This window comes from Plecotus auritus (genome assembly GCF_963455305.1).
Source record: "Plecotus auritus genome assembly, chromosome: 4".
In the NCBI taxonomy this organism is placed as follows: domain Eukaryota; kingdom Metazoa; phylum Chordata; class Mammalia; order Chiroptera; family Vespertilionidae; genus Plecotus; species Plecotus auritus.
The window spans coordinates 67,871,080-67,889,351 of NC_137775.1; the positions used below are offsets into that span (position 1 = coordinate 67,871,080).

At 37.3% G+C, this 18,272-nt stretch overlaps 1 protein-coding gene across 3 annotated transcripts in view; it reads left to right on the forward strand.

Moving 5' to 3' along the window:
- SLC17A5 (solute carrier family 17 member 5) overlaps positions 1-18,272 on the forward strand; it is a 79,301-nt gene that overhangs the window by 37,618 nt on the left and 23,411 nt on the right. For all 3 annotated transcript variants that reach the window (XM_080665500.1, XM_080665502.1, XM_080665501.1), the window contains exons 7-9: positions 7,350-7,508; positions 12,349-12,481; positions 13,705-13,852. In XM_080665500.1, the coding sequence (XP_080521626.1) occupies positions 7,350-7,508; positions 12,349-12,481; positions 13,705-13,852 (440 nt within the window). The remainder of the gene's footprint in view (positions 1-7,349; positions 7,509-12,348; positions 12,482-13,704; positions 13,853-18,272) is intronic.

Below are 18,272 nucleotides of genomic sequence, written 5' to 3' on the forward strand. Positions count from 1 at the left end.
ATGAAAACAAAATATTTGGCCCTAGCTGGGTTGGCTCAGTGGACTAAAGGGTCCTGAGTTCAATTCAAAGGCATGTACCTTGGTTGCAGGCTCCGCCTTGGTCAGGGTGCATGCAACAAGGGGCAACTAATCGATGGGTTTCTCTCACATTGATACTTTTCTGTCTTTCACTCTCTCTTCCACTATCTCTAAAAATTAATGGAAAAATATCCTCGGGTGAGGATTAAAAATATATATAGTTGCCTTTTGGGGAGAATGAAAGATAATCTGAAATCATTAGGAAAAATTAAAATATATATAGTCCTTTCTTAGCTTTATTAATGGTTTCAGAGTCACTATATTAGTTTAAGAACATAAAATATTTCATTTGAAACTTTTGCCCAATAAGTTACCACTGTTGATATTTTCAATGTTTATAGAAAGTATAGGCAGGTAGAATTTAAACATTTACATTTACATTTCTTTTAAGTTTTTAAATTTTGCTACAAGTGTATCTACAAACTGCTGAACTTTAGAAAAATATGGCATATCTTGTTCTTTGCCGAAGGTCAGCAAAAAATTAGAAGAAATCAGCACTGTGATAAGGAAAGTTACTTTGAGATCTTAGTGTCCTTCATGATGTTAATCAAATGAATCACCCACCTTTTCCCTTGAAGAAACCAATAAAAAGAATGTAATGCCATGTTAATAGGTCTTGCCACATAAAACTTTATATGTCACATTTTCTCAGCATTACTGGGCAACAGTGAGCTTCTTCTATTATTATTTTCATGGACTTAGGAAACTTTTTAGTTTTAGATTTTTTTCAAAGCTTTCTCTACTTGATGTGTGTCTAAATCTGTCCATTATCCAAACCTATGGTTAATTTGTCCTTTCATATGCTTCAGAAAGTAGAATATTCAGAAGCAAGAGGAGTTAGAAGGATAAAATTTCATAGAACCCCAAACTGCATTCTTAAATCAGATGATGTCATAGTTGAAATGTCATAAAATAATGTGTTTCATGAAACTTCACCCTTAAATCTTGGATCCAAGAGATCTAGATCATCTGCTGTACTTTATTCATCCTTTAAACATTTTTTGACAATTTACAATGTCCTAGTTTCTTTGTCAGGTACTGGGGGCTTAAAAAATAAGAGAAATAAAATGAACAAGACATGGTTCTTGTGGGATCTGTGATCTCCAGAGGGGGACAGACATGAATGAACAGAACTTCAATATAGTGTAGTCTGCATGATGCAGTGCTGTAAGACAGACACATAAGCTCTGGCCTGTGTAGCTCAGTTGGTTGGAGCATTGTCCTGTACACCAAAAGGTGGCAGGTTCAATTCCTGGTCAGGGCACATACCCAGGTTACAGTTAGATCCCATATGCAGGAGGCAACTGGTGGATATTTCTCTCTCTCCCTCTCTCCCCCTCCCTCCCTTTCTCTCTCTAAAATCAATTACATAAATTAATTAAGTAATGTTTAAAAAACAACAACAGATGCACAGGAAATCTTTGAAACAAAGAAGGCAGGGGGGGACATGTCATAAGTCCTCTGGTGTCAGTGCCCCCCGCCCCCCCCCCCCTCCCACCCCCCGGCAAAAGATCATCAAGAACATACTTGTAGTTGAACAAAATTGGGTTTCTTCGTTTGTTTTAGTGAGGGAGAAGGCACATCTTGAGGAACCATAGGGCATCTCAGTGAGAATTAGGAGCTTGTTATAATTTAGACTTGCATTCATTGACTTTGGGGAGGATTTAAAGAACTACTGTTTTGGTGTTAGTAGCAATTCTATAATTATCTTAATTTTTTTCTAGAAGGTGGGGCTAAAGCTGTTAGCCAGGAGAGGATATGTTTGCTCCTTTTTTTGTGGTTTATAGCATTCTTATTTTGTCTGTGTTCAGACATGATTATAGAGTGGTCTTGTTTTTGTCTCATTCTATCATGTTTATAGAATGGCTTTGTTCAAGTTCGATGGTCGAACACCAGGACCTAGTTTTTACAAGCAGGCAAGTTCAGGTGACAATAGCCTGGGGATGCTTTTTTCTTTCTCACTAATAAAAGCTTTAGATGATCAATCTAGAAAGGGAAATTGGAGTTAGCCCGACAAACTGGGGAAGTGAGAGATGTGCAGGCATTCCAGTCCAAGTATATGGTGCAGCGAAGGCACAGGAGACAGGGTAATATTTCAGGAAGTCAGCAGTTAGGTATGGCTAAAAGTAAAAAGCAAAGAGCAGCAGAAAATAGAGGAGGTAGGCAGAAGTCAGATCAGAGGGTTCCCTATGTCTCACTGAGGAGCTCAGATTTTATCTTGCAGGCACTGGGATGCCATGAATTGTTTGTAAACTTGGTGACAGAATGAGGCTTGCATTTTAGAGAACTTACACTGACAGCTGTGTGGAGAGAAGACCTGAGCCAGATAGGCGAGGTTCCAGTTAGAATGCTTTCTTACTATTAAGCTCAGAAAAAGTCAATACTTATAGGCAGAAATGTGATTTCATTCTTACATTTGGTAGATCTTACATTTATGGCAGCATATATAGTTCTAATTCTGATTTAGAAATTGTTACAAAAAGAGCAATAAAATCTTCAGGGCACTCTACAAGTATACTCCCAAGGCCAGCTCATAACTAGTGAGCTCTATCCTAGTGAATGCTTTAAGATCATCAACATCTCTGTTTTAAAGATCTCTTTTTAATAAATTATAAAAAGACATTACCACTTCACCCATAGAGGTTTTCTTTCCTAGAGATCTCGTATTGGTTTTTTCTTTTCTTTACTTAATTCTTAAGAACAGCATGTTTTATAACTGTTTTTGCTTTTCCTTTATACCTTTAAGAAAGAGTATACAATTTGGCAACATTATTAAGTAAATGGGGGCCTTGGTTTGAATAGTTAGTTGCTATAAATTAAGAACATCTATTGCATGCAACTTTTTCTAAATCAATTTGTTGTTACTTGCATTTGACAGGAAAACGTTTTTTGTGAAGTTGCACATAGAAGATACTCAAGTATTTGTTGATGGCCTTACCCTTCATGTATTCTAGAAAATTAACACATTTTACAACAAATAATTTTTTTGTAGTTATCAGAGCAGTATGTGCCTTGTCTTCCCCAGTTACTGCTGGGAGCAGGATTCTTGAGAAAAGGAATTTTCTGAGACTCACACGGGATGATGAGACATAGTAGAAAGCTTTATTTCTATGGAATTGTATCCCTGGGTTTCCAAAGTCCCATTTCCTTTAGTCCAGTCATAGAAGAAGTGTAGCTGGGATTTCAATAGAGCTGGAAGCAGAGCCAGTGTCCAGAGTTTCCTTTCCATGTTGGAGCGGGTCCAGTCCAACATCAGGGTAGTTTAGCTTGTGTTTCTCACTGCTGTCTTGCAGTCCATTGCATGTGGGGTCCGCATGGCTGTGGGCCATACAGGCAAAACAAGGAAGCCAAGAATCACAAGTCACGAGCCAAGTGCACCAAGAGTCACAAGGGGAACCAAGAGAGTGAATTTCTTTGTTTAGGGCAGCGGTCGGCAAACAGCAGCTCGCGAGCCGCGGTTTGCAGCTCTGTTGACTAATGAGTTTGCCGACCACTGGTTTAGGGGATTATGTATCCTCAAAACTTCCATGGGCTGGCAGTGGTCATACCCATTATGTACAACTATCTCTGTGTTCAGGCGTACTTGACAGGAAAGCAAATTAGCAATTATATTCCCCATATAAGATTCCAGACCTCGCTGATTGTTTCGTCAGAAATTCCATCATTCAAATATGAAAGAAAATTTGCTTTCAAAATGTTGGCTGGGAAGATGATCTGAGCAATTTAAAATTTTCCTTCCCAGTATATTTTCATTTATCACCAGTGGCATTTCAGAATAATATAGAGCTCTCATGTTTTTGCCAACATGTAGGTTAATGAAGCCATAGAGAATGTGTGTGTGGACTAATATTTCAGAACCAATAGCATGAGAATAATTTCTAGATCTAGAATATCAGAAAAAGCTGTTTTGTACTTCATTAAGGTCTTACCTTAAACCTGTGTCATCCATTATGGTAGTCACAAGCCCATGTGGCTATTAAATTTTTATTTAAACTAACTTAATTAAAAATTTGGTTCCTCTGTTGTGTTAGGGCAAAATGCAAGGGCTTAATAGCCACATGTGGCTACTGGTTACCACACTGAGAAATGCAGATATAGAACATTTCCATTGCTGTAGAAAATTCTACTAGACAGCACTACCTTAAAACCTTGAAGGATTTTTTTTAGTGTCTGCTGGATACTTGGATGGTTTCTCCTAGTACAGTGGTCGGCAAACTCATTAGTCAACAGAGCGGCAAACCGCGGTCACGAGCCGCAGTTTGCCGACCACTGTCCTAGTAACATTTAAAAATTCCTCTTTAACTTGAATGCTTTTATAAATGAAGAATGCTTTTATAAATGAAGATTTTATAAATAAAAATTCTTTAACTTGAATGCTTTTATAAATGTTTTCTTCCCTGAAACATAACGTATAATGTGAAAATGCTGTAAATTGATCTCATAATTCTTATTGGGAGAAAAGACTTTTGTACCCAGTTTACAAATTAACACTAAGCTGTAATATGTGCATATCATATTCTTTCCAAACCTCCATTCTCCCCAAAAGGCAAAATGTTCCTTTTTGTGGAGAGAACATTTAAGATCTACTGTCTTAGCATTTTTCAAGTATATAATACGGTATTATTAACTTACATCACCATGCTGTACATTAGGTTCCCAGAACTTATTCATCTTATAATTAGAAATTTGTACCCTCTGACCAACACTTCTCCCTCAGCCCCTGGCAACTACCATTCCACACGTGTTATATCATATAGTATTTGTCTCTCTCTGTCTGATTTTTTCACTTAGTGTAACACCCTCAAGGTCTAGTCATGTTGCAAATGGCAGGATTTCTTTGTGGTTGATTGTCTAAGTCAGTATTCTCCACAGGCTCCCAAACCTCAGCCAAAAGGGGCTGGAGCTGGTTCACAACTGTCTTTAGGGTTTGTGAACAGGACCATGATTTGTATTTGTTTTACCCAATGCACAGGTGTATGAGGCTCCTCACAGGTCCCTTGGCAAATGGTACTGGATCCCACAGCTCCCACAAAGGCACTTTTGTCTATGGATGGATGCCAAATGAGTCTAGGACATCTTATTTGGCCATCTTGCTGATGTCACTCTCCATTTATAGCTGGTCTTGGTTAGGTGGTTCTCAAAAAATATCAGATTATCAAAAATTCAGTTGATATTTATAGGCTGTGAAAATATGCTAGTATGGCTAAATTTGCTTCATTTTTGCTTCATTTGTACAAACAAAATTATGCCTAAATACTGTTGGAATGCTATTATCAGAGCCATATATTCTTCTAAAACAATACTGGTAAGCCCTGGCCAGTGTGGCTCAGTTGGTTGGAGCATCTTCCTGTATACCAAAAGGTGGTGGTTTCCGTTCCTGGTCAGATTGTGGGTTTGATCCCCGGTCGGGGCATGTATGGGAGGCAACTGATGGGTGCTTCTCTTTCTCTCTCAAAAAAAAATTAAAATAGCCCAGGAGGTCATGGTTCAATTCCCAGTCAGGGCACATGACTGGGTGTGGGCTCGATCCCCAATACAGGGTGTGCAGCGGGCAACCGATCAATGATTCTCTCTCATCATTGATGTTTCTATCTTTCTCTCCCTCTCCCTTCCTCTCTGAAAACAAACAAAAATATTTTTAAAAAATTAATTAATTAATTAATTAAAACATCACTGTCACTACATGCAAGTACATGCAGCAGGAATCTTAAAATTATTACATATTTCACACTAAAGTTTCTGTTTCTGGGAGGGGGGTACATTATTCAGAATATATTTAGTTTCCAGAGATCAGATACATTTAAACATGTATCTTTCAACACAGAAGTGTGATTCATTTCCTTTGTGGGTTTCAAAGCCATATAAAAAATATCTATGTTCCAACTTCCTTTAAATTCTAAAATCTCTAGACTGATCTTGTCCTTCCTCTTGTCTCTGAGCTTTTCAAGCAATAGGGGTGGATGGGGAGGTTGCAGACCTCTTTTATCTCTATAACTGTAGGTGACTTCTGCCATTCAAAGGGAATGTTTGGAGTTGACATTATCACACTAATTACATTTCAGTTTTTCTTCTAATCTGAAAATGTACTCTATCCTATCTAATAAAAGAGAAACATGCAAATTGATTGTACCTCCGCTATGCCCACAAGCCAATCAGGAGCAAGTATGCAAATTAACCCAACAAATATGGAGGCGGCCACGGAGCTGGAGCAAGCAAGAGGCTTGGGTTGCCCCCAGCAATGAAGGAAGCCAAGCTTCCCACCCGCCCTGGCCTGCCCTGGCCTCTGCTCCAGGCTACAAAGTTTCAATTACAGAAGTAAAATAAATCCCAGATACCAGGGCCTCTGCTTGGGTCACTGGGGGGCGTGGCCGGCCTGCAAACCACCACAGGCCCCTCGCCCAGGCCGCCCCACGCCCCAAGGGAACCCCCACCCTGATCTGGGACACCCTTCAGGGCAAACCAGCCAGTCCCCACCCGTGCACCAGGCCTCTATCCTATCTAATAAAAGAGTAATATGCAAATTGACCATCACTCCAACAAACAAGATGGCTGCCCCCATGTGGTCAAAGATGGCTGCCCCCATGTGGACACAAGATGGCCAGCAGGGGAGGGCAGTTGGGAGGGACCAGGCCTGCAAGGGAGGGCAGTTGGGGGGCAATCAAGCCTGCAGGGGAGGGCAGTTAGGGGTGACCAGGCCGGCAGAGGAGGGAAGTTGGGGGCAACCGGGCCTGCAGGGAAGGGCAGTTGGGGGGGACCCAGGCCTTCAGGTGAGAGCAGTTGGGGGGGACCAGGCCTGCAGGGGAGGGCAGTTAGGGGTGACCAGGCCTGCAGGGGAGGGCAGGTAGGGGCAATCAGGCTGGCAGGGGAGCAGTTAGGCATCAATCAGGCTGGCAGAGGAGTGTGGTTAGGGGGTGATCAGGCTGGCAGGCAGAAGCAGTTAGGGGCAATCAGGAAGGCAGGCAGGCGAGCAGTTGGGAGCCAGCAGTCCTGGATTGTGAGAGGGATGTCTGACTGCCCTCGAGGGGTCCCAGATTGGAGAGGGTGCAGGCTGGGCTGAGGGACACACACCCCATCCCACCCCCACCCCCGTGCACGAATTTCATGCACCAGGCCTCTAGTTACTGTATAATATTTTTAAAGAGTTGGTTTAAAAATCTGGAATTTACTAATCAAGGCTGATAATGTGTTCTAGATGGGATTTTGGCTAATAAGTACAGATCTCAACATAGCTGTAGCTTATCCTAAATGTGCCTGGTTGTTTGTTTTTTCAGCTTTCTTCACAGAAGTCAGTGCCATGGATACCCATGCTAAAATCCTTGCCTCTTTGGGCCATTGTTGTTGCACACTTTTCTTATAACTGGACTTTTTATACCTTGTTGACGTTATTGCCTACTTATATGAAGGAGATCTTAAGGTTCAATGTTCAAGAGGTAAGAAAATATAGTCATATGCTTCTTATATAAAGTACAGATTTTGAACTGCACACAGAATTTGTTTTTATCTATGAGAACTTGTTATTTTTATCTTCCATTTTACTCTAATATGCTAAATTTTAAAGACTTGTCTTTTTTGCTTCACAGTTGTTCTTTCTTTTTTTCAGTGTGTGTAAACTCTTGATTCATGGTATATTTTGGCTGGAATCCCAGTAACCATAAAGTCCTACTAATCCCTAGCAACATGCAGGATATCAGATCTATGTCCCAAATTCCTTTAAACTCTAAAACTTAAAGTGGCACCAACATTCACTTCTACAAAGGATGGTAGCGGGACTGCTGTCAGCTGAGCAAGGAGTTGTAAAGTGCAAGGTTCTTGTGCAGAGGCTGCTCTGCAGCATCATTTAGGATTGGAAAAGCTGTAGTTGTAAAGCTGTATAAGAAGGACCTTCCTGAAACTGCCAGTTCCTTTGAACTCATCAGTTGAGGTAGTTCCTATTATCTCTATTTACATTGATGGATTTTTGCCTTTAAAGAGACTGAGGAAAAGCCTAAAGGGAAAGAGGCACAGTGTGTAAGGAAAATTGGTTGTATTTTTGCTTTCAAAATTAAAGACAATGTAAGAGTTAAAAAGATAAAACTCTTAGAAAGTATACATCTCTGTGACCTTGGACTGGGTAAGTTTCTTATATGTAACACCAAAAGCACAAGTAATCAAAGTAAAAAAACTAGATAAGTTGTACTTCATCAAAATTAAAAACTTTTGTGCATCAAAGGACACTATCAAGAATGCAAACCCACTGGAGGGGAGAAAATATTTGCAAGTCACATATCTGATAGGGGTCTAGTACCCGCATTATATAAAGAACACTTACAACTCAATAACGAAAACACACCACCATTTTTTAAATGAGCAAATGATTTGAATAGACATTTCTCCAAAGAAATGCAAGTGGCCAATAAGCCCATGTAAAGATGCTCAGCATCATAAATCATTAGGGAAATGGAAATGAAAACCATAACCATATACCACTTCACACCTATTAGAATTAAAAAAATAACAAGTGTTGAGGATATAGAGGAAATGAAACCTTCATACACTACTGGTGGGAATGTAAAATGATGTAGCCACTGTGGAAAAGAGTTCATCAATTCCTCAAAAAAAATGTAAGCAAAGTTATCATATGACCCAGTAATTCCATTCCTAAATTTATACGAAGAGGATTGAAAATATATGTCCACACAAATACATTTACACAAATGTTCGTAACAGCATTACTCATACTAACCAAAATATGGAAATAACCCAAATGTCCATCAGCAAGTGAAGAGATAAACAAAAGGTAGTATATTCATATAATGGAATATCACTCAGCCACAAAGTGAAAGATAGCCCTTGTTGGGGCCCAGGGCAGGCTAACCCAAGATATCCCACAATAGCATATTGATTATTTCTAAGTGGCAAAATCACTTAAGAAGCATATATTCTTTCTGATGTTCATAGCAGCACAATTTATAATAGCTAAGATTTGAAAACAGCCCAAGTGCTTATGAGTAGATGAATGGATCAACAAGCTGTGGTACATTTACACCATGGAATACTATGCAGCAGTAAAAAAGAAGGATCTCTTACATTTTGAGACAACATGGAGGGACCTGGAGAGTATTATGCTAAGTGAAATAAGCCAGTCAGAAAAAGATAAGCATCACATGATCTCACTCATATGTGGAATATAATGAACAAAAAAAACCTGTTGAACAAAACAGATCCAGAGACATAGAAGAAGGGAACAGATGTGGAATCTCAAAGGGAAGGCGGAGGTCAGTGGGTGGGTGGGAAGAGATCAACCAAAGAACATGTATGCAGATCTAAATATTATTCCACTGAGGTTTCTATTTGAGATTTTCCTGGGAGAACTATAGAAAGAATGAAATATCAATAGCTGGCCAGTAATTACTGCTGTGCACTTAATTGCCTTTATTTTTTATGGAATTTTTAAAGTTCTATAATGAGAGAATTTAAAATAAGAATCTTTTACCTTGCATTTTCATATTTAAAAAGGCATTTTCTTTTTTGAATCAAATTTTTAAAAAATGTGAATAGAGTTTGACAATAATTCTCTACTTAAATAGAAGCTTTTTTATTGAGGTAACATTGATTAATAACATTATATACGTTTCAGGCATACAATATTATAATTTGATATTTGTATACACTATAGTAAGCTCATCACCAAAAGCCTAGTTTCCATCCATCATCATATATTTGACCCCCTAAAAGCCTCTTTTTAACATGGATTTTTTTCTTGAGAAATCAATTTATTGCATTCATGAAATGACCTTTCCTTAGGATAAGGCTAGCTTTGTATTTAAAATTACAATCTCTCATTAATTAAAAATTATAAAGTTTTTGATCTCTTGTTATAATATTGCTTTTTCATGTAAGTTTAGTTTCATTAGTTATCCTACCATTTCTTTTTTTCCTAGTTTTTTCCAATACTAGCGTCCATATTTCTTACAATTCAGTGAGAGTCAGGGCAATATCTATTAACCTATTTTAGATATTAATATTTTAGGATCAATTTTTTAAATAAATGAATACAAGGAATTTTATCCTTGCACAGAAAGCTGAATAACTATAGAAGATACTCATGGAATGAATAAATGTTGAAGATTTTAGTAGTTATAGGTTGTTGGGAGTTTTTAACATTGGAGCTTTATTTTTTTAATATATTTTATTGATTTTTTTACAGAGAGGAAGGGAGAGGGAGAGAGAGTTAGAAACATCGATGAGAGAGAAACATTAATCAGCTGCCTCCTGCACACCCTCTACTGGGGATGTGCCCGCAACCAAGGTACATGCCCTTGACTGGGACCCTTGAGTCCGCAGGCTGACGCTCTATCCACTGAGCCAAACCAGTTAAAGCTAACATTGGAGCTTTAGGAAAAAAACAAAAAAAATTGGAGCTTTAAGTGGAAAAATTCAGTAACTCTGTGAATTATCAGCCTTATCCCATTAGGGAACAAGACCAAGATCTGAAAATTCATTTCTCTACTTGCTACAGCTTATTCATCTGTAGGATTCTGCCCCAAGTAACAATAGATGTAATCCCACTATGCAGAAGTCTAAATGTAATAAAATTTAAAGAGGAAATTACACAGCATAATACCAGAAAGAAACAAAAATTTTCAGGTACGGCCCTAGCTGGTTTGGCTCAGTGGAAAGAGCGTCAGCCTGCGGACTGAAGGGTCCCAGGTTCGATTTCGGTTCAAGGGCACATGCCTGGGTTGCAGGCTTGATCCCTGGTGGGGGACGTGCAGAAAGCAGCCAATCAGTGATTCTCTCTCATCATTGATGCTTCTATCTCTCTCTCCCTCTCACTTCCTCTCTGAAATCAATGAAGATTTATATATATATATAAAGTTTTCAGTTATAGAATAACTGGAAGCATACAGTATCTGAATACAGAAAACCACAAACTATGATGAAAGAAACATTTTCTTAAGCACACTTTAATTTAAAATATTAAATTTTTCTGGTCTGCACCATGAATGATGCTTAAATGGAATTATTATAAGATTTAATTATCGCTGATAAAATATCTTTCTGCCTTTTTTGTGTTTGTAAACACTAACAAGTGTATCCATCTCTCTTAGACTATAAAAACATTTGTATGTGTGGTTTTTTGTTGTTGTTGTTTTTTTTTTTTTCATTTAGTCTTGGCACCTCAGACTTATGCTGAGGAAAAATTAATAGAAGAAAAATTTCTCTTATTCTGAGTGTGTGTTCTTCATTTTACAGAATTTGTGATATCCTAAAAAGCTGTCAAGTAATTTCCTACAAAAATAACACATTTCCACGATTAATTCTGTTTCATATCTCCTGGTGTTTTCATTTTGCTTAGGTGATAACTTAAAGCAAGAGGGAAAAGATAAGAGTGTCTCTCAATCATAGCCTTTGTCCTCTGCTCAAAGTATGTGCTAGTGCACCAGGCACCTGACCTAGATGGTGTTCACTTAAGAATAACTTGTTAAGCCAAAACCGGTTTGGCTCAGTGGATAGAGCGTCGGCCTGCGGACTGGAGGGTCCTGGGTTCGATTCCGGTCAAGGGCATGTACCTTGGTTGCGGGCACATCCCCAGTGGGAGGTGTTCAGGAGGCAGCTGATCGATGTTTCTCTCTCATCGATGTTTCTAGCTCTCTATCCCTCTCCCTTCCTCTCTGTAAAATATCAAAATATGTTTTTTTTTAAAAAAAAGAATAGCTTGTTAAGATATACATTTGATTTATATGTTTTCTGTATCTGTTTTATTTTATAATAAAAATATTTTAAAAATAAATGACATTCAAGACAGAAACTTTGGTGGGGAAAATCCATCCTCTCTCACTGAAGTTACTGCCCAAGTCCCAAAATAACATTCAAGATTGCCTTGAGCAGATTGGACTATAGTGAGCCCTGGTTCCCTTTGAGACAGGATCTTAGGGACTTCATTGAACTGAATCCCAAAATCCTTCTATAGACCAAACTTATTTACTATCTATAGTAATACCTAGTAATATGCTAATTAGACCAGACGTCCTGCCGTATGACCTCCAGACAAAGCCACGGCTGCGAGGGAAGCCCAGGTCCTGGGTGCCAGAGGGAAGCCGGGGGACGGAAGGCCTACCTCTAGTACCTATATACAAATTAACAGTTTATTGCTATGGATTTCCTTTGTTTTTGAGTGGTGAATGTGCATGCGCGCACGTGCGTGCGTGCGTGCGTGCGTGCGTGCGTGTGTGTGTGTTGGTTCTTCCTCCCATCATAATTAATTCCATATCTTCTTATTCCTCCCAGAATGGGATTTTATCTGCAGTGCCTTATTTTGGCTGTTGGTTATGTATGATCATGTCTGGTCAAGCTGCTGACTATTTAAGGGCAGAATGGAATTTTTCAACCGTATGTGTTCGAAAAGTTTTTAGCCTTATAGGTAAGTGATGTGAATCAGGTTTTATTTTGGCTCGCAATTATTTACTATGTTTACAGTGTAAAGCAAGGTACAAATGATAATATTAGTCATTTATTTTGTTCACATATTAAAACAGATATTTTAATGCATGTAGTGTATTTGTTTACAGAATTATGCCAAGTACGATAATTCTGTAAACACTCTGGGCACTTACCACTGAAAGTTGTTGTCCTGTTTCACTGCTTATTTACTTCAACTCTCAAGAAGTTATCCCAGCCGAAACCGGTTTGGCTCAGTGGATAGAGCGTCGGCCTGCGGACTGAGGGGTCCCGGGTTCGATTCTGGTCTAGGGCATGTACATTGGTTGCGGGCACATCCCCAGTGGGGGGTGTGCAGGAGGCAGCTGATCGATGTTTCTCTCTCATCGATGTTTCTAGCTCTCTATCCCTCTCCCTTCCTCTCTGTGAAATATCAATAAAATATGTTTAAAAAAAAAAAAAAGAAGTTATCCCACATCTTTAAATGAAATAAATCCCTTTAGATTAAAAAAAGGGGCCTTTCTCTTTTTTGGCTTTCTGTGGACCTGCTCTCTTCAGTATGGTAGCCACCAGGCAGATGTCTCTATTTAAATTCAGTTGAAACTTAAAAATAAGTTTCTCAGTTGCAGTTTCAGTATATACAAATACAACAATTCTATTCTCACAGAGATAGGATTGCACTGCTGTAGACACAGAAAAAAATGGCAGGCCACTCATAAGTCCTTTTCTATTACTTGTATTCTATGCTTAACTGCCTGAATAAATTATGCGTATTGTTTGCAGTTGTTAAGACCTATATGGAGTGTTTTTCTAACTTTATTTAACAGTTTATCATTTAGTTTATTTTCTTTGAATTTTAAATCACACTCTGTATCAGCTATTGCTTCTCTCTGGGACCATATTTTTCATCTTCTCTTCTTGCTCTTTTCTATAACATTGTAGAACTTTAGCTGAGTCTTGGTCACATGTATATTTAATGGCAATGCATAATGAGATTTTACTTTTACTTTTATATTGGTTGTATTATGCCTATATGTTTTCCACAAATTTTTTCATGAAACTATTAAATTTAGAGTATTCTAGGCAATACAATGTTTCTACAGTAGGTGGCAGTAATATCCAATCTCAGATTTATACTATATTAAGGTAGAACAGGCAAATATTAATGCTAGGGCTTCTTTTCTTTTTGTAACCTTTTAACTTCAGGAATGATTGGACCTGCAGTATTCCTGGTAGCTGCTGGATTTATAGGTTGTGATTACTCTTTGGCTGTTGCATTCTTAACCATATCAACAACACTGGGAGGCTTTTGCTCTTCTGGATTTAGCATCAACCACCTGGATATTGCTCCTTCGTGAGTACTAATAGAAAGATTGGCTATGATTAAATTATTTTGTAATTGTGGTAAAATATACGTAATATAATATTTATCATTTTTTAGTGTACAGTTTTATGGCATTAAGTGCATTACCATTGTTGTGCAACCATCACCACAAATCCATCTCCAGAACTTTGTCATCTTCCCAAACAGAAACTCCCTAACCATTAAACACTAACTTCCCGTTCCCCCTCCCCCACAGTTCCTGGCAACCACCGTTCCAATTTCTGTCTCTATGAGTTTGACTACTCTAGGGATGATTTTAAATTCTTGAAGATGTTTTTAAATTTAAATTTCTAACTACCATCACCTCTGTACACACTGTTTTCATAAAAACATTACATAAAATACATTATAACTACTGCTGATCATACCGAGAAAGTATGACCAGTGCTGCATATACCCTTAACAGTGGGGAATCAAGTAAAGAAAACCTGGAACAGTTAGGCATTGGACCAAGAAACTATTTGAAATAAAAGTAGCCTAAGCAAAAACTCCAGGACTGTAAGCTCTGAGAGTGCAGAGGCCAAGTCTCTCTTCTATACCACAGTAGTACCAGCACCTGGCCCTGCACTGGGCTGTGGTGAGTCCTCAGTCAAATACAGAATTCTCAGTCAACATGCAAAATTCTCCACATTATGGTCCCAACCTATCTTTATAATTTTATTCCTCCCTCCCTTACTTCATCTTCTACGGATTCTTTGCTATAGCTGAATTAAACTACTCTTAATTTTCTAAAAATATCCCCAACACACACACACACACACATGCACACACACGCTTTCCTACCTTTGGCCCTTTGCTCATGGTAATCTATATACCTGGAATGCCCTCAACTATGATTTGTCTCACGTCTTATAATTAAATTTAGATAATGTATCCTTGAATACTGGCCTATGACCTTCTCAGGAAATCACATCCAGAGGACTCTAGTGATGTTAATTTTAATCACCCAGTCAAGGTGTTGTCAAGTTTCTCCAATAACTAACTACTTTTCTCCCCTTCAACTGAAAATGCATCTCTGGAGAGATGGTTTGAGGTCATACAAACATCCTGCTCCTTATCAAACTCCCCTCACCTCTACCACCTTCGACTTATTGTCTGTTGATGATCTATGCCAAACCAGGTTTTCTGTGGTGATTTCAAAATGAAAATATTTCAACCCTATCCTCAACATGTATCAGTCGGCACTCTGTTGTAAGGAATATCTCTCCTTCTCCATTTGTTTATCTATTAATGATCACTGTGGGCTTAGAGATTTGTAATTTATTTACTGTTATAATCCATTATTGTCCTTATTTATTTTCATGTTCACATTATCTCAGTTTTGGCCAATGGGAGTGCTTTTTAGCTGGCTCCTGTGGCCTGTTTTCATGCCCCATCTTTTTTTTTTTTTTTTTTTTTTTTTTTTAGTACTTTCTTATTGATGGAACAACCAGATGTTTTGGCTTCATCTTGTACTTTCCCTAACTTGCAATTGGACATTTCTCAAAGGAACCTTGGTTCCTTTTAGCAATGAATGGTATTTAGTAAAGATGATATGCTTTCATTACTAAGTATATTGTCTTTCCTACAAAAACCTTTCTTTTTCTTTTTCTTTTCTTTTTTTTTTTAAATATGGAACACTTCAAAAATTTGCATCATCCTTGCACAGGGGCCATGCTAATCTTCTCTGTATCATTCCCATTTTAGTATATGTGTTGCAGAAGCAAGCACAAGAAAATCTTAATTACTACTTACAAATCACATAAAGCATCAACAACTGTCAAAGATTTATTTACAAATAGAAACAAAAATCTGCATTTTATCAAATTATTTCTTTTACATCTTTCATATGCTGATTCACCTACTAGGTTTTGTTTTAAACCTTTTTTCACTTTCTTTGGGATTTTGAAAAATTATCCTACAGCCTTCAGAGAATTATAGTTATCAGTATAGACTTGTAAATCTTTTCAGAGTGAATTGTAGTGACATCTTTCTCCACAAAATCAGCAAAAGAAGACAGCTTTAAAGGTATATTACTTTTTTTTAATTGATTTCAGAGAGAGAAATAGAAACATCAATGATGAAAGAATCATTGATCGGCTGCCTCCTGCATGACACCTACTGGGGATCGAGCCCACAACCTGGGCTTGTGCCCTGACCAGGATTCAAATTGTGACCTCCTGGTTCATATGTAGACACTCAGCCACTGAGTCACACGAGCTGGGCTAAATGTGTATTACTTTTAATGTTATACTTTCCTAATTCTAGTAAATGAAATATGAAACTTATTTAGTTATCTCTTCATTTCTGTAACCATAATTTTTAATTAGAGAAGTTGATGGGTTAAATGAGTTTACTTATCAGTTACATGTATTTATATTTAAATAGCTACAAAAAGTAACTGCATAATAGTGAATTCTACAGGATATTATTTAAGTTTATATTAGGAATAAAATTGAAGTTGAAATAGAAAATGTAATATATCCTGAGATTAAGAATAGAAAGGAAATAATACATCTAAATTTACCACACTAATTTATACCTTGATAATCTAATCACAGTCCTAAAATGGAAGGGTCCTCTCAAGATTCAGAATACCAATGAAAGTTAAAGTGCCCAAGTCTAGAGAGCTTATTCTTTTGTGTAATTATGAAGCTGATAGTTGCTCATTTGATAGTGGTAACTATTTGTCTTAAACAGTAATATTTTTATTAGTAATTAGAAATTTGTAGGAATAATAATTGCTTATATACTGACCACAAAATAGCCACTCATTTTACAGAGAAAGTGGTACCTTCCTGGGTCAATTATTTTCATAGTTTTCCATATAATTAAAATTGACTTAAAACTTTTAGAATAAGAAACTAACAGTTTCTTATCTGAATCCTTTCCTATAATTGAATTTAGATTTATACTGTCAGAATCTGTATTTCATACCCTTAATAAAGTCTCACTTGTGAATAAAGTACAATTTTTAAATTGAACACCTGAGAGAGAAAAGCTAAAATAAAGGTTATTGTTGCAGAAATTACTGCATTATGGTGGAAAAAAACACATTACTTACCATCTTTGCAGTGTTTAAATTTTGAATTTCAAATTTATCCTTGTACAGTTTTATATGATTTTTATTTTTAAAAAGCTAGAAGTTTACCTTGATCTGGTTAAATATAAAGCATTTTGTCTTTCTAATATGAATATAGTGGCTGAATGACATTTTTAAATGCATATGGGTCTGATAATCAGAATAATAAAAATAGTATACTGTATGTGGAAAGTCTATTGTGATAAATAAAAAAACCTCTTTGAAGATATCTCTTATCTGGTCTAGCAATGTAATCATTTTTCACATCCCAAGATGGGTCATGCATGAAAGTTTTATTTTACAGTGCCTGTCATATAGAGTATGCTCAGTAAATATTTGTTGAGTGAATGACTTTCTGGTTTTAATCACAGGACTAAATGTCAGATGTTGAAAGAATCTACAATACAGCAGAAACTTTTGTCAAAAAGAAAACATTTAAATAGAGGGAAGAATTTTGTAAACCTTATAAGCTAGGAAATGTTTACTTAGTATACATATTGGTGAGTTAAGAACTGAAAGTGTTTAACATAAAAATGAAAGAAAAGAAGAATACTGCCCTAACCGGTTTGGCTCAATGGATAAAACGTTGGCCTGCGGACTCAAGGGTCCCAGGTTTGATTCCGGTCAAGGGCATGTACCTTGGTTGCGGGCACATACCCAGTAGGGAGTGTGCAGGAGGCAGCTGATCGATGCTTCTCTCTCACCGATGTTTCTAACTTTCTAACTCTCTATCCTTCACCCTTTCTCTCTGTAAAAAATCAATAAAATATATTTTTTTAAAAAGAATAATACTTGAAAAGCAAATTAATTTCAAAAAAATTATTTTGTAAGTTTAGTGGTAATTTGAAAGATCTAATACACACATAACTGAAACCATAAAGAACCTCTTGAAGTTGAAGGACTAAAGGCATAAGAAGCCATTTCTGTGGAAGAGAGGATAGAAAGAAGTTGACATGCCTAAACAAATGTTGTACAGTGACTTGAGGCATGTATTTGGATTTACAAATTAGAACCTAAATCTGATTACCCAAAAAAGAATTCGAGGAAATAGCAAATAATTAAAGGACTAAGATATATTTCTTTATGCTACTGACTAAAAAGGAATCTAGAAATTATTTCACTTGAAACAAGTTAAACAAATGACATTGTTCAATTATGTGAATTATAGAATTAAATAAAGTTAGAACTAGGAAGGCTTTAGGGTAATCTCATCTCTTACTACTCAAAGTATGGTCCTTGGACCAGTGGCATCAGCATTACATGGGAGCCCATGAGAAATACAGAATCTCAGGCAACACCCCAGACTTCCTGAACTAAACCCTGCATTTT